The sequence below is a fragment of the Macaca fascicularis genome, chromosome 10 (genome assembly GCF_037993035.2).
Source record: "Macaca fascicularis isolate 582-1 chromosome 10, T2T-MFA8v1.1".
Classification (NCBI taxonomy): domain Eukaryota; kingdom Metazoa; phylum Chordata; class Mammalia; order Primates; family Cercopithecidae; genus Macaca; species Macaca fascicularis.
The window spans coordinates 120045943-120072626 of record NC_088384.1 but is presented as its reverse complement, the minus strand read 5'-3'; the positions used below and the strand labels follow the sequence as shown (position 1 = coordinate 120072626).

General features: G+C 53.0%; 1 protein-coding gene and 1 long non-coding RNA gene across 5 annotated transcripts in view; one reads left to right on the top strand and one right to left on the bottom strand.

The window, feature by feature from the left end:
* Positions 1–136: 136 nt before the first annotated feature.
* On the top strand, positions 137–5391 carry LOC141407963 (uncharacterized). The gene is made up of 2 exons (XR_012419692.1): positions 137–643; positions 3606–5391. It is a non-coding gene; the product is annotated as an uncharacterized lncRNA (long non-coding RNA).
* Positions 3563–26684, bottom strand: part of DNAJC5 (DnaJ heat shock protein family (Hsp40) member C5) — a 40886-nt gene continuing 17764 nt past the window's right edge. For 2 of the 4 annotated variants that reach the window (XM_065523462.2, XM_045364205.3), the window contains exons 2-5: positions 10682–10799; positions 9649–9862; positions 8411–8582; positions 3563–7959 (exon numbers count right to left, since the gene is read on the bottom strand). In XM_065523462.2, coding sequence (XP_065379534.1) covers positions 7856–7959; positions 8411–8582; positions 9649–9862; positions 10682–10788 — 597 coding nt within the window. In that variant the 5' untranslated portion in view covers positions 10789–10799 and the 3' untranslated portion in view covers positions 3563–7855. Of the gene's footprint in view, positions 7960–8233; positions 8317–8410; positions 8583–9648; positions 9863–10681; positions 10800–26684 lie in introns of all 4 variants that reach the window. The other 2 variants (XR_006690135.3, XR_006690136.3) reach the window with 2 other exon arrangements.

The window sequence follows — 26684 nt, the reverse complement described above, 5'->3', positions numbered from 1 at the left end:
GGCCTGGACCTAGAGAGGGGACAGGGCCCCCTGGTGCTCTGGGTCTCAAGAGGCAGCCTCTGTGGCTTTTCCCCCGGGGGCCAATGAGCCTGGAGCCGCTGCTGCTAAGGGCCCGCCCCGGGCACCCCTCCAGACCTGGAGGCCCACCCGCCTCCCGTGGTCTCTGCTGTGCCCACACCCACGAGCCCGGGTTCCCTTAGGTCCTGCCTACCCTGCTCTCCGCGCACGTCCCCCTCGTGCTCCCCGAGGGGAGTCGCCGCCGCAGTTTACTCAGGAAGAGGAGGTGCACGCGCAGCGCCCACACGACGGGCCCCGGAGTGTGGGGAGAAGCCCGGATAACTCCCATCAGCCTCCCGGGGCTCAGCTGTGTAGCTCAGGACTGATGCTGGGGGCTCAGCCGTGGGCCGGGCGCATCTTGACACAGGACGCGGTCCTCCGGTGACTCTTCGCAGCGGCCACGTCCTCTCAAGCACCAGCGTCTTCCTGCGTGGAAGTCCACGGCCAAGAGCGCGGCGTCCTCGGAGCCTGGGACCTCGATTATGCCGGATGCCGGATCCTGGACAGCGGTCTGCTGACCAAGGGAGGGACACCGCGAGGCCTTGCACTGCAGTGGGGTCTCCCACTGCCCATGCCACCAGGCCAGGTGGGCGCTGGTCCCCACGTGGGCGGCCCATCTGTGGGTGCAGCACTCCCGCCCCCCACCCTGACCCCGCGCGGCCCGGCTGGCGCTGGGACGTGGTCCCGTGGTCCTTTCGGCGGGCTCCTTGGTCGCTCCTCGGTCTCGGTCGCAAGGAGCAGAGCGCGAGGAAGGCATAGCCGCAGGGAGGTTGGTCCGACCCCGTCTCCGAGACGGGGTCCTGTTTACCAGGAGAAACAAGGGCGATGACCCTCACTGGCAGGGGTCTCGCTGCCCACCACCCAGTGTCCAGCGTTCGTCTTGCTGTTACTTAACATTGCTCTGTAAGAATCCCATATGGAAAATACTGAACATAGGCCGGGCGCACTGCCTCACACCTGTAATCCCAGCACTTTGGGAGGCCTACACGGGTTCGAGACCAGCCTGGCCAACATGGTGAAACCCTGTCTCTACTAAAAATTAAAAAAAATGAGCTGGGCGTGGTGGCGTTTGCCCTTAGTCCCAGCTACTCAGGAGGCTGAGGTACAAGAATCGCTTGAACCCGGGAGGCGGAGGTTGTAGTGAACCGAAATCGCACCATTGCACACCAGCCTGGATGACAGAGCGAGACTCTGTCTCAAAAAAAAAAATAAACGTGGATTCTACCTAATTAAGAAAATTCAAAGACCAAACCAGAAAAGAAGTCTGACAACGCTAAGGCTGGAAGGGGCAGCGAGAAGACGGGGATCCTCTTTGCAAGGCAGTGTGGGGCCACCACTCAAGAGGCGGCTTCCAGATCCCGCTCCCAGCGATAACTCAGCAGCGACATTCAGGCCGCTTTGTTTCCACAGTGAGAAACTAGAGCCCTGGGGTCAGTTAGCCCAGGACCGGTCGTGATTAATTCGTGACTGTTCTGTACAGAAGCTAAAATGAACTAGACCTAATATAACCACACGGCTTGTTTTTTAAATACTCCTGTATCGAACGAGAAACAGGCTGGGCGCTGTGGCTCACGCCTGTAATCCCAGCACTCTCGGAGGCCGAGGTGGGCGGATTACCTGAGGTCCGGAGTTCAAGACCAGCCTGGCCAACATGGTGAAACCCCCTCTACCAAAAACAAAAACCGGGCGTGGTGGCAGGTGCCTATAATCCCTGCTACTCAGTAGGCTGAGGCACAAGAATGGCTTCAACCCGGGAGTCGGAGGTTGCAGTGAGCCGAGATCGCGCCACTGCACTCCAGCCTGGGCTATAGAGACTCTGTCTCAAAAACAAAAACAGGCCGGGTGCGGTGGCTCATGTCTGTAATCCCAGCACTTTGGGAGGCCGAGGCGGGCAGATCACGAGGTCAGGAGATCGAGACCATCCTGGCTAACATGGTGAAACCCCATCTCTACTAAAAATACAAAAAACTAGCAGGGCGAGGTGGTGGGCGCCTGTAGTCCCAGCTACTCGGGAGGCTGAGGCAGGAGAATGGCGTGAACCTGGGAGGCAGAGCTTGCAGTGAGCCGAAATCGCGCCACTGCACTCCAGCCGGGGAACAGAGCAAGACTCCAACTCAAAAACAAAAAAACACAAAACAAAAACAAACTCATAAGGCAGGTGGTGTACTTAACAGCACGGTGTAGTACAATTTATGTAAAACGATATAAACCAATGGTACGTATTATTGAACAAGACAGTGGTAGACACAGTTTAAAGCTACATACGGGGCCGGGCGCGGTGGCTCAAGCCTGTAATCCCAGCACTTTGGGAGGCCAAGACGGACGGATCATGAGGTCAGATCGAGACCATCCTGGCTCAGACGGTGAAACCCCGTCTCTACTAAAAAATTAAAAAAAAAAACTAGCCGGGCGCGGTGGCGGGCACCTGTAGTCCCAGCTACTCAGGAGGCTGAGGCAGGAGAATGGCGTCAACCTGGGAGGCAGAGCTTGCAGTGAGCTGAGATCCGGTCACTACACTCCAGCCTGGGCGACAGAGTGAGACTCTGTCTCAAAAAAAATAAAATAAATAAATAAAGCTACATATGGAAGGAGAGGATGGAAATGGGGAGAGACACACAAAATGGTCTTGGATGCTGTTTTTTAAAAAAATAGAAAATCGGACTCAAATTACTTTTTTTTTTTTTTTGAGACAAGTCTCTCGCTCTCCCACCCAGAGTGGCACGATCTCAGCTCACTGCAACCTCTGCCTCCTGGGTTCAAGCGATTCTCCTGCCTTAGCCTCCTGAGTAGCTGCAATTACAGACACACGTACCACCATGCCCGGCTAATGTTTTTTGTATTTTCAATAGAGACAGGGATCTACCAGGTTGGCCAGGATGGTCTCGATCTCCTGACCTTGTGATCCACCCGCCTCGGCCTCCCAAAGTGCTGGGCAATACAGGTGTGAGCCACCGCGCCTGGCCCTTCATTTTTCTTAAGGTTGAATAGAGGATTTCAAGATGTTACATTCTTCTGAGTTTTTGCTTGTTAGTTTGTTGAGACAGGGTCTCCCTCTGTCACCCAGGCTGGAGTCTGGGGTGGGACCACAGCTCACCGTAGCCTGGACTTCCTGGGCTCAAGTGATCATCCCTCCTGGGGAGCTGGGGCCTCAGGCACAGCGACACCAATAATTTCAAACTCTTTAAAGTCTTTTTTGTAGAGACACGATCTCGCTGTTGTTGCCCAGGTTAGTCTTGAACTCCTGGGCTCAAGCAATCCTCCCACTTTGGCCTCCCAAAGTGCTGGGATTATAGGCATGAGTCACCACGCCCGCCCTCTTTGCTCCAGTCTTGATACTTAGAAAATGGAGGTGAAAACAGAATCAAGAGGAGGGGGCATTTGTCCACATGTGGACCAGGCAGGAGGCAAGTTCCAGCCACAAGGGGTGCGGGGGCTCCTAAGATCGGCTGCTGCTTCTCCAGAACCAGGGATCTGCGGGACCAGGGAATAAGACACACGTGGGGTCTGCAGTGAAAACATTTATTTTACAACAGTAATCTTTATTTTAGGTCAACATTCAGACATACAAGACGGAGATCACCATGCGGAACCAGCCTGGCCCTCAGATGTGTGTGCTCGAGCCAGGATCAGCCGGAGTCTGACAGCGCCTGCACCCCAACACGGTCGGACTCCAGGACGCCAGTGAAAAAACCAGTGCATGGACAAGCAGCTTCCATGCGTTTGCGTTTGATTTTTAAAAACAAGACATATTTCAGTGTTAACTTCCCCCCCTCACCTGGTTTGAAACATTTTCCCCATTTTCCAGAGAAACAATATCTACCAAAAGGTGCCGCCTGCAGGACCCGGCCCAGCCCCTTCTGGAGGTGCTGTTGTGTATCCTCCTCTGGGGCGGACCTGGGGCCAGGACGGGGCCCCTCCCCAGGCTGCCCTTCAGATGCAGCTTTGCCACTGATTGTATGTGTTGCTTAGAAAATCGGCTTTAATGTTTCAAGGGAGGGAAGGGTTTCCAGTCACCTCCTAGATTTCACACCGGGACACACACCTGGGTCAGGTGGGCGTGACACGGAGCCCCCAGGATGGGCACCCAACCCTGCAGAGCAGAGGCCAACACCAGTGGGGGCCGTGGCAGTGCCCTGGGCACACATCCTCTGCACACAGTGGGCTCAGCGCTTCCTTCTGTGCACCTGCCAGGAAAGCCTCTTGCAGGTCCCTGCCCGACTCCCAAGAAACCAAAGGCCGTTTCAGAGCCACCTTAAATTGTACTTGTGGCTTCACCACGGGACAGCGGCACAAATGACACGCTTGCTGTGTGATATATACATATACACATATGTACACACACGGACACACCACAGCCCACACTCACAGCATGTGACGACGCGAACCGTTGCTGGTAAATATGTAGCTTTTGCCAATTCCACAGGAGAATGATTCACAACCAAAATAACAGACACAGGCCAGTCCTGCGCCACACGGGTTCACAGCTCCAAATACTGGGAAAGGGTGAGGTCAGTCACTTCGTGTCCCCCACGAGATGTCCCCACAGTAGGATGCACTGAGCCAGAGCTAAGGGAGGGTGGACAAGCCCCACGTCGAACTCTGCCCGCAGCACCCGGGCCCTCCTGGTGCCCCCACAGCACAAGGCCCACCCCGAACAGACGCCCTGGGCTCGGCAGGCGACGGGGGCCACTGGCGACACGCAGCACCTGGGAGCAGCCTCGACGGCATGAGGCTCCAGGGCCTTTCCCGGACGGCAGCGCCGACCTGAAGATGAAGGTTCTCCTGCTGGACGCGTGCGCACACCAGGTCCTTTTTCTAACAGGTCCCCACTGGGTGCTGCTGCACGAACTGAACAGAGAGCTAGGATAGTTCACAAACACTGAGCAGTAATAGCTAAAGCAGTTTAAAAATAAAGCCAAAAGGAAGACAAAAAAATCCCACGTCACTGAGTGGAGACAATCTACACAGCAGCTGCCGTGAAGGGCCCTCGGGCTGCACCCATGCCGCCTGCAGGTCAGAAGCAGTCGGTGCTGCCTGGACCCCCTTGTGAACTGGACAGGCCTCGAAGCACAACCCCAGCAGGCCCCCGGCAGCACCCAGCAGCGGCGTCCAACGGGACGTTCTGTGCTCACGGCCACACACGCTCACGGCACCGTCTGCAGCCTCAGAGTGAGCGGTCGGGGATCCCGTCACTGCCACCGGAAGGCAGGGATGCTGGGGGCGTCCTGATCTGTTAGCATGTGGACAGGGAGATGCGTAAGCTGTCCCTGGGGACTCACCACCTCTTTTAATGGGGAACGGTCCACTCAATAAAAAGAGAAATAAAACCTGGAAGGATCTTCTTCCTTGAGTTAAGACAAGGCCTTAAAACCAACAGGGCAGAACTGCTGACAAGGGTTCTGCTTCCAGGTCAGGCAGTGGGAGGAGCTCCAGGCCCCGTGTGTCTGGGCTTCCTGGGGGTCTTAGAATCACAGTCACCACCGTGAGAATGGCCATGGCCATGAGTTACTTAGGTTTTACAAATTCTGCAGGGGACCAGGTTCCACAAACCTCCAGACCTGCTCCTCCTTCCCCGCCTACCCCACCTTCTGCAGGGAGCTGCACGGTTCTAAAAAATGGTCCACTGGACTCTGTAACTGAAAAGCCATCGGGCAAGGGGCCCACTCTGCTGAGTATCCAAGGACCTTGGAGTGTTCCAGCCACAGAGCTGTGTGCAGGCCCAACAGAGAGCCTGGCAGGGCTGAGCCAGGGCCCCCAGTGGGTGGCTCTCTACCTTAGGTCCAAGCTTAGAACCTGGCTCTTGGCCAGTCTGCAGAAAAATCACTCATGTCCTAAGCTACATCTACAAAAACTGCAAAGGCTGAGTGTCGCCGGCATCTCAGGCTGAACTTGCTGCTGTCCTGAGTGGCACAGAGGCACCCCACTGTCTCGCCGCCTCACGTTTCAGGACGGGCCAAACAATGAATTCTTACTCTTTTAGGAGAGGTCTGATTTTGACAGATTATTTCTAATTTAACATCACAGTGCATATCTCTCCTCTCGTCAAAGGTCTTCATGATCATTTTAGTGAGAAAAACAAAGAAAGGTGGGACGGACACAACCGCCCCAGGATCTGGTGCTCACGGCAGCCGGCTCACGGTCCATGTGGACCTAGAGGAGGGGTCAGCTGGGGGCCTCACCAGCACCCCGTTCCTAAGCACGTCCAGATGTGCTCACAACCATGTCCCTTCTGGCCACCTCCTGGTCCACCTGAACCTACCCCTCTACACAGCCTCGGGTGGCCGCTGAGGGCAATGAGCGAGCTGGGGCCACGGGTCAGCAGGCAGGCGGGGAGAGGGAGCTACAGGAGGCTCATCGGCTTGGTCCGAGCCAGAGCCACCAGGGACGTGTGCAGAAACCAGGCCCACGTGGGGCCAAAGGCAGGCCCAGCACATCCCATGAGCCATGGAGCGGGGGCAGCTCTGAGCCCTCGGCCAGCACAGGCACATCAGAACAGTTTCCCCTCGCTCCCCTACCCAGGGCACCACCACCAAGGTCTAGGACACACAAGAGACTGACTTCCAATGGTCCGCACGTGGATTCCGACATGTGGATACTGGTGGTCTGGCCTCCCAGGGACCCACAATGGTCCACAGGTGGATTCCGTGGTCTGGCCTCCCACAGACCCAACCCTTCTGAGCCAGAGGGTCCCTCTGGTCCAGTCAGTCCTTCCTCCAGGGACCTAATGAATCTGGCTCTGCCTGAATCATCGATGACGGGGCAAAGGCGAGTGGGGCAGACGGGAGCTCTGGCAAACACACGAGGAGGGGTCTTGGGAGAGCCCCCGTACCCAGCAACCGGGTGCTCACATATGCACAATCTACTGTCTGAGGCTCATCGGGCTGGTCCTACTCTCTGTGGTTCTAAAGGTCCAAAAAGGGCTACGGAAAGGACAGGTGGTCTGGAAGGAATGTGGAGAATGACCCCAAGACGGGAGGGGGGGAGACTGGCCCCATCAATCCAGCTCAGAGCCCGGGAAAAGTGCAGGAACACAGACAGACAACCCCAACACGGGCGAAAGACACACCTCCGAGGACCGGAACCGCAGCGTCCATATGACAAGGAGACCAGGCCAGAAACACTGTGCGGAGGACACGGGGTCAACCTCGGAAGGAGCCTCCTATGCTTTCCACACCAAATTCTCCCACAGGAGAAACCCTGCCACGAGGCCCCGGAAACCACAGAGCCCCAAGCCAACTGTGCCCAGCACAGACACCAAGGAATGACGGTGACGCCGGTGACGCGGCCTCGCCCCTTTGCTGGCAGGTGAGATCAGTCCTACTGCAGCCTCAAGGCTGGGAGCACAGCAGGTGGACCAGACCGAGGCCAACGCGGTAACACAGCTCTGCCAGGAAGCACCTGCCTCCGGCCCCTCCAGCACAGGGAAGAAAGGGGCAGCCCCCCTTCTCCTCGCCCACCTGGCTGGCTGCAGTCACCCCTCACCGGACCGGCCTGACCGACAGCCCTGAGGCAGCTCCACTGTGCGGTCAACGCGGTCGTGCCGCGGAACGTCCACAACACAGACACGGAACACAACCCCGTACATGCTATTACGAAAGGAAAAGAACAGAAGACCGTAGCTACACTGCTTTCAATACTGCATGCTACGCGCTTCGTGGGTCAAGGGTTGGCGCTGGGTGGGCGTGGAGGCAGGAGGGGCCCGGCGAGGCCGCCTTCCCATCTGTGTGACTACAGTTCATGACTCTAAGGTGGGCGTGGCCATCGCTGGCTCCTCCTCTGACCACAGCTTCTCCTGGATTTAGTTGAACCCGTCGGTGTGGTAGCTGGGGTGGGAGTCAGCTGTGAGCTGGGTGGTCTCGGTGGCAGATGCCGGCTGTATGACGATCGGCGTGTCTGTGGCCTCTGAAAAGCAAGCACACAGGGCACTGCACGGGGGCCGCAGCCTGGTGTGCGCCCACCAACGCTGGTCCTGTGGAGCGACTTTCGGGCACCTGGACAAACTCTCCACGGGGCGAGGCTACTCGCTGACCTCCACCCGCACGGCTTTCCTCCGTCGCCTTGGGTCACCACCAGCCCTCGGCCCTCAGCCCCGCCCCAACTGCCTACCGCCCTGCCCCGCCTTGCAGTTGTGGGATCTACGGCTACCGCAGGTCACGGTGGGGACAGCTCTATGCACCTGCTTTACCTCAGGGTCCACGTTCACACCTCAACAGTCCCAGCTGCCACCACAAACACTCGCGGCACAGTGTCAGTGCCCTCCTGTTTGACAAGACAGGTTGACACCATTCAGGGCCCGTTCTGGCTCTGCCCCACACACACACACACACACAGAGGCCCTGGGGCGGGCACTCACCCCTCTCGTCAGACTGCAGCTGGGCCTCCAGATCCTCAGGGGACACGTAGAACTCCGTCTCCTCGCCCTCAGGAGCCTTCGGCTTACACTTCCCGCAGCAGCAGTTGAAGCAGCAGCACAGACAGCAGCAGCAGTAGCAGCACGTGAGGAGGCCACAGAAGACAAACAGGGCCTGGGGGGAGAAGGTGGCGTCACAAGGCCTCCGAGGCCCCTGGAGAAGGCGGGGCAGGGCTCCCAAATGCCCTCAGCAGAAGGCAGGGGGTCCGTTCCAGGTGGGACACTGCCTTCCAGACAGGAAGCAGAAGGAAATAACTGACAAAGGGAGGAGGGAGGGGGAGAGACAGAAAGAAACCCGCTGCTTAAAGAAAAGCAGCCTCCAGGCCGGGCGCGGTGGCTCACGCCTGTAATCCCAGCACTTTGGGAGGCCGAGGCGGGCGGATCAGTAGGTCAGGAGATCAAGACCACGGTGAAACCCCGTCTCTACTAAAAAATACAAAAAATTAGCCGAGCGCGGTGGTAGACACCTGTAATCCCAGCTGCTCGGGAGGCTGAGGCAGGAGAATGGCGTGAACCCGGGAGGCAGAGTTTGCAGTGAGTGGAGATCGCACCACTGCACTCCAGCCTGGGAGACAGAGCAAGACTCCGTCTCAAAAAACAAAAAGCAGCCTCCAGGTCGGGGACTGGAGGCGGTGGTTCACGCCTCCATGAATCCAGCAGTTCAAAGTTAAAGTAAGCTAGGATCTCACCACAGCACTCCAGTCCGGGCAACAGAGCAAGACTAACATTAACTAAAGTACTTTATAAGGATGCTAGTGAGGAGGCCGACTAGTCAAAACCAAATACAGGCTTCTCACGAAGGCCACCTGGCGACTCAAACCCTCTGGCCTTATATGCGACACTTGGAACAAACGGAGGGAAGGAAGAAACGTGAATAGAACACTGAGGCTCGTTTCCTCCTCTGCCTCAGGAAGGACTGGGAGCCATTTACAGAAAACACCTGGCGGCTCCGCAGGGCTCTTCCCTGGGACAATCTGGACGCTCTGGCTTGTTCCAGGCAGGACACCAAGCCAGGGACAGAGCTTCGCCCATCACACAGGTGAGGAGAAAGGCTCCATGTGCCCAGAAACCATGTCTCAAGAGTGTAGAGTTGCTGGCATCAACACACTGGCTCTTCAATGCCGGGAACCCTGCAGGCATGGAGTGACCCAGGTGCCCGCACGGCGGCAGCTTGCCCTCACCTTGGCCCACCAGCTGGACAGCACGAAGTAGGTGTTCACGTTCTCTTCCCCAAACTGCTCGGCCACGTAGAGCCCCAGCGAGCCGTACTTGTCGTAGATGTTCCTTTTTGTGGCGTCCGTCAGGATGGCGTGCGCGTTGTTGATCTCCTTAAACTTGTCTGCAGCCTCCGGGTTGTCAGGGTTCTTGTCGGGGTGATATTTCAAGGCAAGTTTCCTGCAAACCAAAACCATGTCCTGGCTCTACCCTGGCCTTTGTCCCACCCGCACCACTGCTGGGTGCAGCGCAAGGCAGGTCCGCCCAGGCCGCCTCACTGTCCAGCTCTCCAGGGCGGCAGGGGCCAGGGACAAAAGCAAGCTCTGCGGTTGCTTCAGGTCAACCTCCTCACCCTGACCCAGCCTCAGAGAGTCCCAAGGGCAGTGAGTGCGAGGCACATCTAAGTTCAGCAGCACCAAGGCCAGCCCCGGGGTCCCAGCCACTAACTGCACACGTGCCAAGTGAATGGTAAGCATGGCGGGGCGTAATGATGGCATTTTAACATGTTTTATGAACCACACAACGCTAGCACACAAGAGGAGGACTATCTGAATTGTCTGGATTAGTGGTGGTGTCTCTTACAGGTTACTCAATGAGATTGTACCTAAGAGCGCAGTTCTTCAAGTTCAATCAGAAGAGGCCACAACACAGTGAGGGCTGTCATCACTGTGCTACAGCAAGGAGACCACGGGACCATCCAACGCTCTGCGGCTCCTGTGAGGCCTCGAACAGGTTCAGACCCTGATTCCCCAGGGAACTATGGACAGTGTGTAAGCTTCTACTAAGTGCTATTTTTTGTGGGCAAGAGAACATGAATACAATAATTTTAAGCTATAAGGAGCACATTACACATACAAAAGCGTTATGTAGCTGTGACCAGTTCAACGCTGAGTCGGCCAGGATAAAGCATGTGCAATGGTTCTTGGTAAAATGCAGACTAAACCACACGGGGCATGTGTCTTCCTTGGGGGAAGTGGGGGCCCACCCTTGTCCACTTACCGATAGGACTTTTTAATGTCATCTGAGGTTGCGTTCTTGTCCAGCCCAAGGACGTGGTACAATGACTCCCCAGAGGTAGACAGTGAGCGCTGTCTCTGGTCTGCCATGTTAGGCTAATCTAGAAGAAAAAATAAAGTATCACAAAGCATAGATGAAAGTACCAAGGGCAGAGCTGACGGACTTTATTCCATAAGACCATTCAAAGCAAAAGAATCCAAGGCTGCCTTGTGGAGTTTACAATGTGCACAGACAGACGTCACGGCGCGGAGACGTGGGAGAGCGCAGTCCCCAGTGGGCACGAGGTTTCTACACTGCATGCAAAGTGCTGCAACATGGTCACCCCAAGAGATCCCGAAAAATTGGGGGCCATACTGTGGCCACCCCAAGAGATCCCGAAAAATTGGAGGCTATACTGTGGCCACCCCAAGAGATCCCGAAAAATTGGGGGCTATACTGTGGCCACCCCAAGAGATCCTGAAGAATTGGGGGCTATACTGTGGCCACCCCAAGAGATCCCGAAAAATTGGGGGCTATACTGTGGCCACCCCAAGAGATCCCGAAGAATTGGGGGCTATACTGTGGCCACCCCAAGAGATCCCGAACAATTGGGGGCTATACTGTGGCCACCCCAAGAGATCCCGAAGAATTGGGGGCTATACTGTGGCCACCCCAAGAGATCCCGAACAATTGGGGGCTGTACAGTGGGCCGGCGCAGCAGCTCACAGCTGTCATCCCAGCATTTGGGGAGGCTGAGGCGAGAGGACCACTTGAGCCCACGAGTTTGAGGCTGTAGAGAGCTATGATCACACCCCTGCACTCCAGCCCATGGGCAGAGTGAGATCCTGCTCCTTAAAAAATAAATTAAATAAATAAATTAAAATAAACACGCATATTGTAAACCTTACAGCAACCTCTGCATAAAAAATGCAAAGAGGTATCAGCTAAAAGATTAAAAGAAAAATGAAAAAGTAACTCAACACAGGAAACAAATAGAAAATTAGTTGGAAGATGTAAATCCAAACATACCAACAATTAGATTCAATGTTAGCAGACAAAAAACTCCAATTAAAGAAAGGGACTGCCTGAATGGATAAAAATGCAGAACCAACTCTAATTTTAACACTTTCTCAGAAATTGACACAACAGACAAAAAAAAGAATCAGGAAAAACATCGACGTTCTGAACAACACTATCAACCAGCATGACCTGGTCCTCACAGAACGCCCCATGTCTAGAGAATATAGAGTTTCTTTTTCTTTTCTGAGACAGTATTGCTCGTTGCCCAAGCTGGAATGCAACGCTGAGATCTCAGCTCACTGCAACCTCCACCTCCCCAGTTCAAGCAATTCTCCAGGCTCAGCCTCATGAGTAGCTGGGATTACAGGCACGCGCCACCACGCCCAGCTAATTTTTGTATTTTTAGTAGAGACGGGGTTTCTCCATGTTGGTCAGGCTGGTCTTGAACTCCCGACCTCAGGTGATCCGCCCGCCTCGGCCTCCCACAGTGCTGGGGTTACAGGCGTAAGCCACTGCGCCTGGCGAGAATACAGTTTTTAACTAATCAACCACCATGACGTGACAGTCACAGAACACCCAACATCTAGAGCACACACTTTGTTTTTAACTGAACGCTGTATACTGACCAAGACAAGCCACATGTTAGGGCTTCGAACTGGTTTCAATAAATGTAAATGGAATGAGGTCGTACACAGCACAACCCCTGACTTAACAGCTACAAACTGGAAACCCAGGAGAAAGATACATCATAAAACCTCAAGTACTCTTGATATTCAACAACACACCTCCAGCTAACATGTAGCTCAAAGAAATCACAGGAGAAATTAGCAAGTATTTTGGATTGAATAATAAATACAATGCACGGGACAGTTCATTTTATGTCTCCTTGGCTGCATCGTGGGGTACCCAGATCAAACACGACTTTGGGGCGTGTCTGAGACGGTGCTTCTGGGTAAGAGCAGCACCCGAGCTGCGGACTCAACGAAGCCAACTGCCCTGCCCCGTGCAGGTAGGTCTCGCCCCAGTCCACGGGGTCCCTGAATAGAAAGGGGTGGAAGGAGGTGTTGGCCTGTGTTCCTTCTCGCCTGCCAGCCTGAGCTGGGCCATGGTCTCCTGTCCTTGGACTGTATTACCCCACGGCTTTCCTCCATCTTCAAATGGCAGAGCATGAGACTTTGTCTCCATAATCATGTGGGCCAATTCCTCATATTAAATCTCCTTTAGAAAGAGACACAGACAACGGCAACGTCCCTCTGCAGAATGCTGACTAGCACAACACGTTAACCAAGGCCTAAGGCTCCACCTCAGGAAACTACAAAGTAACAGGATAAACCCAACATAAATGGCAGGAAGGAAATCACTACAAAGTAACAGAATAAACCCAACATAAATGGCAGGAAGGAAATCACTACAAAGTAACAGAATAAACCCAACATAAATGGCAGGAAGGAAATCACTACAAAGTAACAAGATACACCCAACATAAATGGCAGGAAGGAAATCACTATAAAGTAACAGGATAAACCCAACATAAATGGCAGGAAGGAAATCACTACAAAGTAACAAGATACACCCAACATAAATGGCAGGAAGGAAATCACTATAAAGTAACAGGATAAACCCAACATAAATGGCAGGAAGGAAATCACTACAAAGTAACAAGATACACCCAACATAAATGGCAGGAAGGAAAATCATAAGGAACAGAGATCAAGGAAAACATAATTTTCACAAGGCCAAGAGAGTTGGTTCTTTGAGCAACACAAGGAAAGAAGGTTCATTACTACAGATCCTAGAGGCACGAAAAGGATAAAATTCAAACTTCATGCCAAGAAATTAGAAAAATTAGATGAAATGGACAAATACCTTGAAAACTACAATTAACAAGACTGATATGAAATGAAGTAGAAAATCTGAATAGCCCTGCATCTGTTAATGAAGTTAGATTTGTAATAAAAAACCTCCAGAGGGCCGGGCGCGGTGGCTCACGCCTGTAATCCCAGCACTTGGGGAGGCCGAGGCAGGTGGATCACGAGGTCAGGAGATCGAGACCATCCTGGTTAACACAGTGAAACCCCGTCTCTACTAAAATACAAAAAAACTAGCCGGGCGCGGTGGCGGCGTCTGTGGTCCCAGCTACTTGGGAGGCTGAAGCAGGAGAATGGCATGAACCTGGGAGGCAGAGCTTGCAGTGAGCCGAGATCGCGCCACTGCACTCCAGCCTGGGTGACAGAGCGAGACTCCGTCTCAAAAAAAAACAAAAAAAAAACAAAATTCCAGACCCAGATTTTTTTTTTTACCAAATATTTAAGAAATGACATCAATGTGGGGTTTTTTGAGAGTCTCGCAGTCTCGCCTTGTGGCCCAGGCTGTAGTGCAGTGGCGCGGTCTCGGGGACACTGGCAGGAAGCAGCTGAATGCCCAGGCAGATGGGGTAGGTCCCCGGTGAAACCCACCTCCAAGCCAAAGACAGTTTAAAGCCTGACAGCTGAGCCACCAGTGAAATTCTCAGACCAGATTAAGAACTTGCCTTTCTGTTGGCCACACTTTCCTCTGATTAAACCCCACTCTTCACCTATTTTATACATACCTACCCTTTCCTAATTTTTTTCTTTTTTGAGGTGGAATCTCGCTCTGTTGCCCAGGCTGGAGCACAGAGGCGTGACCTCAGCTCACTGCAATCTCCGCCTCCCAGGTTCAAGCGATTCTTCTGCCTCAGCCTCCCGAGTCACTGCGACTACGGGCACGTGAACCACGCCCAGATAATTTTTGTATTTTTAGTAGAGATGGGGTGACCTTGTGATCCGTCCGCTTCGGCCTCCCAAAGTGCTGGGATTACAGGCGTGAGCCACAGCGTCTGGCCTCTAACTGGTTTTCTACACTGTCATGCCCACTTTGGAATGGTGTCTTTGCTTTAACCTTTTTGGCATACTCACAAAGCCATCAGCAAGCACTGCAAGCACTTTGCATCCTGAGTCCGTAAAAGGCCCCAGACCCAGCCACACAGGCGGATTTTCCTGCCTTCGGGTAGGGGAACAGCCCCTGCATCCCCTGGTCCAACGAAAGTTGTTTCACTGCTCAACAAACTTCTTCTCCGCCCTCCTCATCCTTCAATGCCCAGTGTATCCTTGATCTTGGGTGTGGCACACGAGCTCGGGAACCACCGAACACAGGTGAGTTGGGGCACGCCAGCATGGCCAAGCAGGACCCAGGTGGGGCATCGCTACCCATGGGTCCCCAGTTTGCTAAGTGACTGAGAAGAAAAATCCTAAGTCGGCCGGGCGCGGTGGCTCAAGCCTGTAATCCCAGCACTTTGGGAGGCCGAGGCGGGCGGATCACGAGGTCAGGAGATCGAGACCATCCTGGCTGACACGGTGAAACCCCGTCTCTACTAAAAAATACAAAAAACTAGCCGGGCGAGGTGGCGGGCGCCTGTAGTCCCAGCTACTGGGGAGGCTGAGGCAGGAGAATGGCATGAACCCGGGAGGCGGAGCCTGCAGTGAGCTGAGATCCGGCCACTGCACTCCAGCCTGGGTGGCAGAGCGAGACTCCGTCTCAAAAAAAAAAAAAAAGAAAACTCCTAAGTCATCAACTCACTGTAACCTCTGCCTCCCAGGTTCAAGTGATTCTCCTGCCTCAGCCTCCCGAGTAGCTGGGATTACAGGCACGTGCCACCACGCGAGGCAAATCTTGTATTTTTAGTAGAGATGGGGTTTCCCCACGTTGGTCAGGCTGATCTTCAACTCCTGACCTCAGGTGATCCACTCACCTCAGCCTCCCAAACTACTGGGATTACAGGGGTGAGCCACCGCGTCCGGCTAAAACCTGGATTTTTAGAAAGGAATGAAGACCACTGGAAATGGTAAATACCTAGGAAAAAGACCATTTTTTGTTTTTTTGTTTGTTTGGAGACAGGGTCTTGCTCTGTCACCCAGGCTGAACGCAGTGGTGTGATAAGAGATCACAGCAGCCTCAACCTCTCAGACTCAAGTGATCCTCCCAACTCAGCCTCCTGAGTAGGTGGGACGACAGGCGTGAGCCACCATGCCAGCTAAGCTTTTAGAAATTTTTTGCAGAGACCGGGTCTTACTACGTTGCTCAGGCTGATCTTGAATTCCTTGGCTCAAGCGATCCTCCGGCCTTGGGTCGTGGTCACCAAAGTGCTGAGATCACAGAAGCCAATCCTTTCTGATGTCTGTTTTCTTCTCTTTTTTTAGTAGAGTCTCACTCTGTCAGCCAGGCTGGATGGAGTGCAATGTGGCGCAATCTTGGCTCAATGCACCCTCCGCCACCCAGGTTCAAGCGATTCTCCTGCCTCAACCTCTCGGGTAGCTGGGATCACAGGCGTGAACCACCACACCCAGCTAATCGTTTTGTATTTTTAGTACAGATGGGGTTTCACCATGCTGGCCAAGATAGTCTTGAACTCCTGACCTCAGGTGATCCGCCCGCCTCGGTCTCTCGAAGTGCTGGGATCACAGGCATGAGCCGCCAAGCCTAGACTGTCAATTCTCTTGGGGCAATGAGTCTGGGAGTTTACCACCTGATGTCTGAAGTAGAACCTCACAACTCCATTCTTCCTAAACTTGTTTTAATTAAATTTCAAGGGAGCCAGGAGTGGTGGTTGACGCCTGTAATACCAGCACTTTGGGAGGCTGAGGTGGTTGAATCACCTGAGGTCTGGAGTTGAAGACCAGCCTGGCCAATATGGTGAAACCTCATCTCTACTAAAAATATAAAAATTAGGCCGGGCGCGGTGGCTCACGCCTGTAATTCCTGCACTCTGGGAGGCCGAGGCGGGCGGATCACGAGGTCAGGAGATCGAGACCATCCTGGCTAACACAGTGAAACCCCGTCTCTACTCAAAATACAAAAAATTAGCTGGGCGTGGTGGCGGGTGCTTGTAGTCCCAGCTACTCAGGAGGCTGAGGAAGGAGAATGGCGGGAACCCGGGAGGCGGACCTTGCAGTGAGCCGAGATTGTGCCACTGCACTCCAGCCTGGGTGACAGAGCGAGACTACATCTCAAAAAAAAAAGGAAAAAAAAAAAAAAAAAAATTAGCCGGGTGTGGCGGCGCACACCTGCAATCCCAGCTAGCCAGGCGTGGTGGCGGCGCCTGTAGTCCCAGCTACTCGGGAGGCTGAGGCAGGAGGATGGCTTGATTCCGGGAGGAGGAGCTTGCAGTGAGCTGAAATTGCACCACTGGACATCAGCCTGGGTGACAGAGTGAGACCTCGTCTCCAAAGATAAATTTCAAGGGGACCCCATATCAACAGAAAGGTTGTAACACAGCTAGAGGAGACGCCTGGTGTGCAGCCGCAGCTACACGAACATCACCTGCTGCAGGCGACAAGCTGCCATCAGCGTTACTCAGCCTTCATTTCTGGAGGGCTAAGTTCCAACCTTTAGTCGGAATTCTTTTTTTATTTGAGACGGAGTCTCGCTCTGTCGCCCAGGCTGGAGTGCAGTGGCTGGATCTCAGCTCACTGCAAGCTCCGCCTCCCGGGTTCATGCCATTCTCCTGCCTCAGCCTCCCGAGTAGCTGGGACTACAGGCGCCCGCCACCACGCCCAGTTAATTTTTGCATTTTTAGTAGAGACGGGGTTTCACCATGTTAGCCAGGATGGTCTCAATCTCCTGACCTCATGATCCACCCACCTCGGCCTCCCAAAGTGCTGGGATTACAGGTGTGAGTCACCACGCCCGGCCCCAGTCAGAACTCTTTTAGTGACATCATTATCTTTAAAAAGCAAACAAGGTGGCCAGGTATAGTGGCTCACGCCTGTAATCCCAAAACTTTGGGAGGCCGAGGAGGGCGGATCACCTGAGGTCAGGAGTTTGAGGCCAGTTTGACCAGCATGGAGAAACCTCACCTCCACTAAAAATGCAAAATTAGCCAGGCATGGTGATGCATGCCTATAATCCCACTTACTCAAGAGGCTGAGGTAGAAGAATCACTTGAACCCAGGAGGTGGAGGTTGCAGTGAGGTGAGATCATGCCGTTGCACTCCAGTCTGGGCAACAAGAGTGAAACTCCGTCTCAAAACAAAACAAAACAAAAGAAAAACAAACAAACGAGGCTTTGGGAGGCTGAGGCAGGTGGATTGCTTCTTGAGACCAAGAGTTCGAAACCAGTCTGACCGACATGGAGAAACCCGTTTCTACTAAAACTACAAAATTAGCCAAGTGTGGTGTCTCTACAAAAACTACAAAATTAGCCGGTTGTGGTGGCGTGCGCCTGTAATCCCAGCTACTCAGGAGGCTGAGGCAGGAGAATCACTTGAATCCTAGAGGGGGAGGTTGCAGTGAGCCAAGATCTCACCACTGCACTCCAGCCTAGGTGACAGAGTAAGACTCTGTCTAAGAAGGAAGGAAGGATGGAGGGAGGGAGGGAGGGAGGGAGGGAGGAAGGGGAGGGAGGGGAGGGAGGGAGGGAAGGAGAAAGGGGAGGGAGCGAAGGAGGGAGGGAGGGAGGGAGGGAGGAAGGAAGGAAGGAAGGGAGGGACGAAGGGAGGGAGATGAAAAGCAAACAAAAAGGGTCACATTTTACAAATCTAGCGTATCCCAGTCTGTTCTACTGGCAGTAGCCCCAGGGCCTGCACACGTGCCGAGGCAGACAAGAGCGCACACATGCAGGGACACTGAGCTTCTCAAACAGTGGGACCCGTGTCTTCCCTCCCTATGCCAGAGCAGCCGCTCTATGACCTCGGCTCCTTCGCAGCCCTGGCTGTAGCCTGAGGCCCCCCCGCATGGTGGCCAGCCCCACCAGACACTGGTGGATGACAGCCCTGCTGACCCCAGCCCCTTCTCCCACCACACCCACCAACCTTCCTGGTCCGACGCAGGACGACTTGCTCCTGGGCAGAGACAGAGTGCTGAGTCCCACGTCAGCCCCTGACACAACCTGCCATCTCTTCCAACACCCTGCCCTGCTCCCTGCCACCTGGAGAGCTCTCACTCAGACCCCAGAACCCTGAACCTGCCCTTGGGAACCTCTTCTGCCACACAGCAGGGTGCATCCTCTTCCATGGCACTGTCCTGGGCCCTGGGCACACGTCCACACAGCCGGGTGTGCCCTCTTCCGTGGCACTGTCCTGTGCGTCCTCTTCCGTGGCACTGTCTGTCCTCTTCTGTGGCACTATTCTGGGCCCTGGGCATATATCAGTGTGTCCTCTTCCGTAGCGCTGTCCTGTGTGTCCTCTTCCGTGGCACTGTCCTGTGTGTCCTCTTCCGTGGCACTGTCTCTCCTCTTCCGTGGCGCTGTCCTGTCTCTCCTCTTCCGTAGCGCTGTCCTGTGTGTCCTCTTCCGTGGCGCTGTCTCTCCTCTTCCGTGGCGCTGTCCTGTGTGTCCTCTTCCGTGGCGCTGTCCTGTGTATCCTCTTCCGTGGCACTGTCTCTCCTCTTCCGTGGCACTGTCCTCTGTGTCCTCTTCCGTGGCACTGTCTCTCCTCTTCCGTGGCGCTGTCCTGGGCGCTGGGCACACATCCACACGGCAGGGTGCATCCTCTCCCTGGACACACGTCGGTGCCGTCACAGCTCAGCATTCATTTGTTCAACAGTGACGAAGCATCGATCACATGCCTTGCTCTGTTCTCAGAGCTGGGGACTCAGTGGTAACAAAATAAACCAAACAGGCAAAAACCTCAGCCCTCGCAGCTCGCAGTCCAGCAGGTCCAGCTCCTCAGAAGACTTAAAGATCTTCAGGGGTAAAAAAATAAAATAAAATACGTGTGTTCTTATTTCTGTGCTTCCAGGTGCAATCTCAGTGTGTGCAGCAAATGTTTTATAAAAGAGCTGCTGCGGAACCCAGACTACTGTTGGGGAAAAACTGGCCAACTTTGTAAGAACAGATTTGAAAACATCTTAAAAGGAAGTCTATTTTTGTTCTGTTTTAAATATTTTACTATGTATTATGTGAAATACAGAAAGAAATATATGGAACATATCGGCCGGGCGCGGTGGCTCACGCCTGTAATCCCAGCACTTTGGGAGGCTGAGGTGGGCAGATCATGAGGTCGGGAGATCGAGACCATCCTGGCTAACACGGTGAAACCCCATCTCTACGAAAAATACAAAAAATTAGCCAGGCGTGGTGGCGGGCACCTATAGTCCCAGCTACTTGGGAGGCTGAGGCAGGAAAATGGCATGAACCCGGGAGGCAGAGCTTGCAATGAGCAGACATCATGCCACCGCACTCCAGCCTGTGAGATAGAGTGAGACTCCGTCTCAAAAAAAAAAAAAAAAGAAATATATGGAACATATAAATTATGATGCATAAACACCACGATCTTCTAATTTAAAAACTGGAAAATGATCAATAACCTGGAAGTTCCATTTTCCCCATATATACCTTAAATTCAATACTATTCTCCTGCTTCTAAAAAAATTACCTCATGTTTATCCCTAAAAGCTATTTAGTTTTAATTTTTTGAGCTTAAAAAAACAGCCTAGCACTGTGTTTACTTTTCTGTAATCTGCTTTTTTTTTTCCTTTAAGATAGGGTCTTGCTATGTTGCCCAGGCTAGCCTCAAATTCCCAGGCTGAAGTGATCTCCCACCTTCAGGCTCTGAGTAGCCGGGACTGTAGGCACACGGCACTGTGCCTGGTTTGATCTAAGATTCGTCTACACTGCAGGTTGTAGCTACAATTCATTCATCTCCAGTGTGGTCACATTCTATTCTGTGAACAGACCACAACTGATCCCTCCGCTCTTCCACCGAAGGACATCTGGGCTGTTCTCAGCTTCCGTTATCATCATCAAGTTGCTCAGAACATTCCTGAGCAGCAGGCACGGTGGGTGGCGAGAGGCAGACAGCGTGAGGCTGATGCAGCTCCAGTGAGCACAGATACTGGCAGCAGGAGTGGGCGACCGTCACAGCAACAAGCAACTGAGGTGTGAGAAGACAGGCAGCGTCCCCGCTCCCTGGGAAATGCAAATTAAACCACAGAGTGCTACTACACACACACCTATCAAAACTGCTTAAAAAGTAGTTCCAGAACTTTGGGAGGCCAAGGTGGGTGGATGGCTTGAGGTCAGGAGTTCAAGACCAGCCTGGTCAACATGGTGAAACCCGGTCTCTGCTAAAAAATACAAAAATTACATGGGTGTGATGGCGCATGCTTGTAATCCCAGCTACTCAGGAGGCTGAGGCAGGAAAATCGCTTGAATCCAGGAGGCAGAGGTTGCAGTGAGCCAAGATCGCGCCACTGCACTCCAGCCTGGGAGACAAAGCAAGACCCTGTCTCAAAAAAAAAATAAGGCTGGGCCGGGCACAGTGGCTCACATCTGTAATCCCAACACTTTCGAAAGCCAAGGCAGGAGGATCCCGGAGGTCAGGAGATGGAGACCATCCTGGCTAACACGGTGAAACCCCGTCTCTACTAAAAATACAAAAAAACTAGCCGGGCGTGGTGGCGGCGCTTGTGGTCCCAGCTACTCAGGAGACTGAGGCAGGAGAATGGCGTGAACCCAGGAGGCGGAGACTGCAGTGAGCCGAGATCACGTCACTGCACTTCAGCCTGGGCAACAGAGTAGGACTCCATCACAAAAAAAAAAAAAAAAAGGCGGCCGGGCACAGTGGCTCAAGCCTGTAATCCCAGCACTTTGGGAGGCCGAGACGGGCGGATCACGAGGTCAGGAGATCGAGCCCATCCTGGCTAACACGGCAAAACCCCGTCTCTACTAAAAAATACAAAAAAAACTAGCCAGGCGAGGTGGCAGGCGCCTGTAGTCCCAGCTACTCGGGAGGCTGAGGCAGGAGAATGGCAGGAACTCGGGAGGCGGGGCTTGCAGTGAGCCGAGATCTGGCCACTGCACTCCAGCCTGGGCGACAGAGCGAGACTCCATCTCAAAAAAAAAAAAAAAAAAAAAGGCTGGATGCAGTGGCTCGTGCCTATAATCCCAGAACTTTGAGAGGCCAAGGTGGGCATATCACTTGAGCCCAGGAGTTTGAGACCAGCCTGGACAACACGGCAAAACTCCATCTCTACAAAAAATACAAAAGTTTTGCATTTTTTGTATTACACCTGCAGTCCCAGCTACTCAGGAGGCTGAGGCAAGAGAATCACTTGAACCCGAGAGGCAGAGGTTGCAGTGAGCCAAGATTGCACCACTGCACTCCAGCCTGGGCGACAGAGCGAGACTCCATCTAAAAAAAAAGGAAAAAGTTAATTAAATTTTTAAAAAATAATAGAAGCCAGTTGTGGCAGGAAGTCAGGGACCCCACACGGAGGCACCGGCTGGAGCCGCGGCAGAGGAACATAAATTGTTAAGATTTCATGGACATTTACCAGTTCCCAAATAATACTTTCAGAATTTCTTACACCTGTCCTACTTTAATCTCTTAATCCTGTTATCTTTGTAAGCTGAAGATGCATGTCACCTCGGGGCCACTATGATAATTGTGTTAATTGTACAAATTCATTGTAAACCGTGTTTGAACAATATGAAATCAGTGCACCTTGAAAAAGAACAGAATAACAGCGATTTCCGGGGAACAAGAATAGACAACCATAAGGTCTGCCTGCCCGTGGGGTCGGGCAAAATAGAACCATGTTTTTCTTCTCGCAGATAAACGGACCTGCAAGTAGGGAGGATATTGCTAAATTCTCTTCCTAACTAGGATTAATACTCTGGGAAAGGAATGCCTTCCTGGAGGGAGGTCTATAAACGGCCGCTCTGGGAGTGTCTGTCTTATGCGGTTGAGATAAGGGTTGAGATAAGGACTGAGCACCCTCTGTACTTACCCTGCAGTACCTTCAGGCTTACCAGGATTGGGAAACTCCACCCTGTTACATGTGAGGTCAGACCGTTTCTCTGCTCTCGAATCCTGTTTTCTGTTGTTTAAGATGTTTATCAGGACAGTACGTGCACAGTCGAACACAGACCCTTATCAGTAATTCCACTTTTTTTTTTTTGAGACGGAGTCTTGCTTTATTGCCCAGGCTGGAGTGCAGTGGTGCGATCTCGGCTCACTGCAAGCTCCACCTCCCGGGTTCACGCCATTCTCCTGCCTCAGCCTCCCGAGTAGCTGGGACTACAGGCGCCCGTCACCACACCCAGCTAATTTTTTGTATTTTTAGTAGAGACGGGGTTTCACCATGTTAGCCAGGATGGTCTTGATCTCCTGACCTTGTGATCTGCCCGCCTCAGCCTCCCAAAGGGCTGGGTTTAGAGGTGTGAGCCACCGCGCCCGGCCAGTAATTCCACTTTTGCCCTTTGCCTTGTAATCTTTGCCTTTGCCCTTTGCCTTGTGATCTTTGTTCTCCTTTTTGCCCTTTGAAGCATGTGATCTTGTGACCTACTCCCTGTTCTTGTACCCCCTCCCCTTTTAAAATCCATAATAAAACTTGCTGGTTTTGTGGCTCAGGCAGGCATCACGGTCCTACCAATATGCGATGTCACCCCAGAGGCCCAGCTGTAAAATTCCTTTCTTTGTACTCTTTCTCTTTTTTTCTCAGCTGGCTGACACTTACGGAAAATAGAACCTACGTTGAAATATTGGGGGCGGGTTCCACCAACAGCCAGACGTCACGGCTCACGCCTGTAACCCTAGCACTTTGGGAGGCTGAGGAATGCTTGAGGCCAGGAGTTCGAGACCAGCCTGACCAACATGGCAAAACTCCATCTCTACTAAAAATACAAAAATTATCCAGGCATAATTAGCCAGGCATGGTGGCACACACCTGTAATCCCAGCTACTCAGAAGGCTGAGGCATGAAAATTGCTTGAACCCAGGAGGCAGAGGTTGCAGTGAGCAAAGGTCATGCCACTGCACTCCAGCCTGGGCGACAGAGCGAGACTCTGTCTCAAAAAAAAAAAAAAAAAAAAGAATTAGCTGGGCGTGATGGCGCTTGCCTATGGTCCCAGCTACTCAGGAGGCTGAGGCAGGAGGATCACTTGAGCCCAGGAGGTCGAGGCTTCAGTGTGCCGCGATCATACCATTGCCCTCCAGTCGGAGTGACAAAAACAGACTGTGCCTCAAAATATTAATACTAATGACATGGGTTTGTATTTTATGTTGTGATTTCCTTTTCTAGTTAGTCACTTTTGTTGTAGTTTACAAAAATGTCATCAGTCTGTGACACTGGAAATTTTAAAAACTTAAATCTGGTCCTTCAGCACAAACAGTTTAGGAAGAATTCTTCTGGTGTGTCCCTAAGAGTGGAACTTCTGGGTGCCCCAGAACAGGCAGGCTCAGCCCGACAAGGTGTGCTGACTGCTCTCCGAGGACTGCACCAGGAGCCACTGGAGCTTGGGGCTCCCTGCGGCCTCAGCAAAGACAGGTATGGCCGGGCTCCCCGGCGCTTGCCTGGCCTGAGGAGGGTGAACGTCTCCAGCCCGTTTCAAGGCCGTTCTGTCTGTGGTGCCCAGTGGATACATCCGGACACCAACCCTTCACTGGTTAAGAATGTTACAAGTATCTTCTAGTTCACAGGTGTTTTACTTATTATGGTGTGTCTTTTGAGAAGAAAAAGCTTTTTCTTACCAATTGTAGTAAAAAACATAAAACACCAGATTCAGCATCTGAACCATTTAAATGCACAAGTGTTCACAACACGCGTATCACTGAACAACAGCCCTCCTCCAAGTCACCTCTGCGGTCACGGAATATATCACAGCTTTCTGAATCTCTCAATCTGTTTTCCCCCTTTTTTGTTCAAGAAATCCCTCCTGATCCCAAGGTCCTGTACTATCTCCTCACACTCGTCACCCACAGGAATCTGCTTCATCAGGTGCTGGCCTGGGCGTGGCAGGAGATACAGACCAGCTCCTACCTGTCTGAGGCCTGCTCGGTGCCCAGGTCCCAGGAGCAGCCACAGAGCAGGCGGCCTTTCCCTGGGCCCACAGGTGCCTCCGGCGTACTGCAAACTCCCACACAGGAGGTCTATCAGGGGCTCTCCATTTTGCTCCATTTTTAGCATCCTTTATTTTAAAACCTCTGAAATTATCTGAGGCCATTTCCAAAATTTTTACAAAAGCTACATATTCTGGCCAGGCGTGGCTCACACCAGTAATCCCAGCACTTTGGGAAGCCGAGGCGGGCGGATCACAAGGTCAGGAGATCGAGACCATCCTGTATAACATGGTGAAACACTGTCTCTACTAAAAATACAAAAAAAATTTGCCGGGCGAGGTGGTGGGCGCCTGTAGTCCCAGCTACTTGGAAGGCTGAGGTGGGAGAATTGCGTGAACCTGGGAGGCAGAGCTTGCAATGAGCGGAGATTGCGCCACTGAACTCCAGCCTGGGCAACAGAGCGAGACTCCGTCTCAAAAAAAAAAAAAAAAACAGCAAAATATTCTTTGGCATTTCTAACCACATCATAGATATTAGTACTTAAAATAATATTTCAACATTAAGCATTCCGTTAGGAAGCCCCGAAGGGTTTTAACAGCAATTACAAGGTAAACCCTGTGGGTCATGGCACCTCCGCGTTCCAAACAGCAATTACGAGGTAAACCCTGTGAGTCACGGCACCTCTGCGGTTCTGAGTTCCAGGCTGTAAGGACTGAAGTCTGGGTGCCGCTTTCACCAAGAGACAGACGCCAGCGTCAGGGCTGCTCTAAGGTGCTCAGCCAAGGCTGAGCATCATGGGCTTCTCACTACTGCCTCGCTCTTCTCCCCAGCCTCCCGTGGGCACCCCAAGACAGTGGCTGGGCAGGTGGCCTTGAGAGACGCTGCCTGCTCAGGGGTGGGAGGATGAAGAGTGCTCAGAGAGAGACGTTCCAGGCCACAAAGATAACAAACCCTGCAGTGGATGGTCTGAATACACAATGCCAACAAGAAGGCTGTTCGGGCCAGGCGCGGTGGCTCACGCCTGTAATCCCAGCGCTTTGGAAGAGGCTGAGGTGGGCGGATCACCTGAGGTCAGGAGTTCAAGACCAGCCTGGCCAACATGGTGAAACCCTATCCGTATTAAAATTCCAAAATCAGCCGGGTGTGGTTGTGCCTGTAATCCCTACTGTAAGCTGCTCGGGAGGCCGAGGCAGGAGAATCGCTTGAACCCGGTAGAGGTTGCAGTGAGCCAAGATGGCGTCACTGTACTCCAGCTTGGGCAACAAAGAGACTTTCTCTCAAAAATAAAAAAAAATACAAAAAGCCGGGTGTGGTAGCACACGCCTGTAGTCTCAGCTACTCAGGAGACTGAGGCAGGAGAATCACTTGAACCCAGGAGGTAGAGGCTACAGTGAGCTGAGACCGCACTACTGCACTCCAGCCTGGGCAACAGAGCAAGACTCCGTCTGACCAAAAGAAAAAAAAAAAAAAAAAAAAGAAGGCTGTTAGGAACCTTGGGACAAGGGGAACAACGCTAGAAAGAACAGATGCTGTCTGAGAAGGGGGAGGAAAGGGAAGGAGACAACAGGTGCTGGGGAGTGCTGGGGAGTGGGGAAAAGACAAGTCCCCTAAGGATACAAAGGAAACACGGAGGAACTACCAAGAGCGACAGACACACTGGGATGGGGAAGACACAGGAGGGGCTGTGTCAGCAAATGGGCATGAGCTGCAAAGGAGGCACCAGCAAACACCTCTGGGAGAGATACTGCAGACGGGGAGATGGAGACCGGCCAGGGAGAGACGGTGCAGACGGGGAGATGGAGACAGGGCAGGGAACCACCTCTTTGCTCTAGATGCCCTTGGCTCATTCTATGCAAAAAAAAAAAAAAACTTTGTTAAAAATACAAATACGAAAAATAAAATACAACTGGCATTTCTTTTATCCTGCTGGGGAATCTTAATTTAAAATCTGTGATGAGGCCGGGCGCGGTGGCTCAAGCCTGTAATCCCAGCACTTTGGGAGGCCGAGGCGGGCGGATCACAAGGTCAGGAGATCGAGACCACGGTGAAACCCCGTCTCTACTAAAAATACAAAAAATTAGCCGGGCGCGGTGGCGGGCGCCTGTAGTCCCAGCTACTCAGGAGGCTGAGGCAGGAGAATGGCGTGAACCCAGGAGGCGGAGCTTGCAGTGAGCCGAGATCGCGCCACT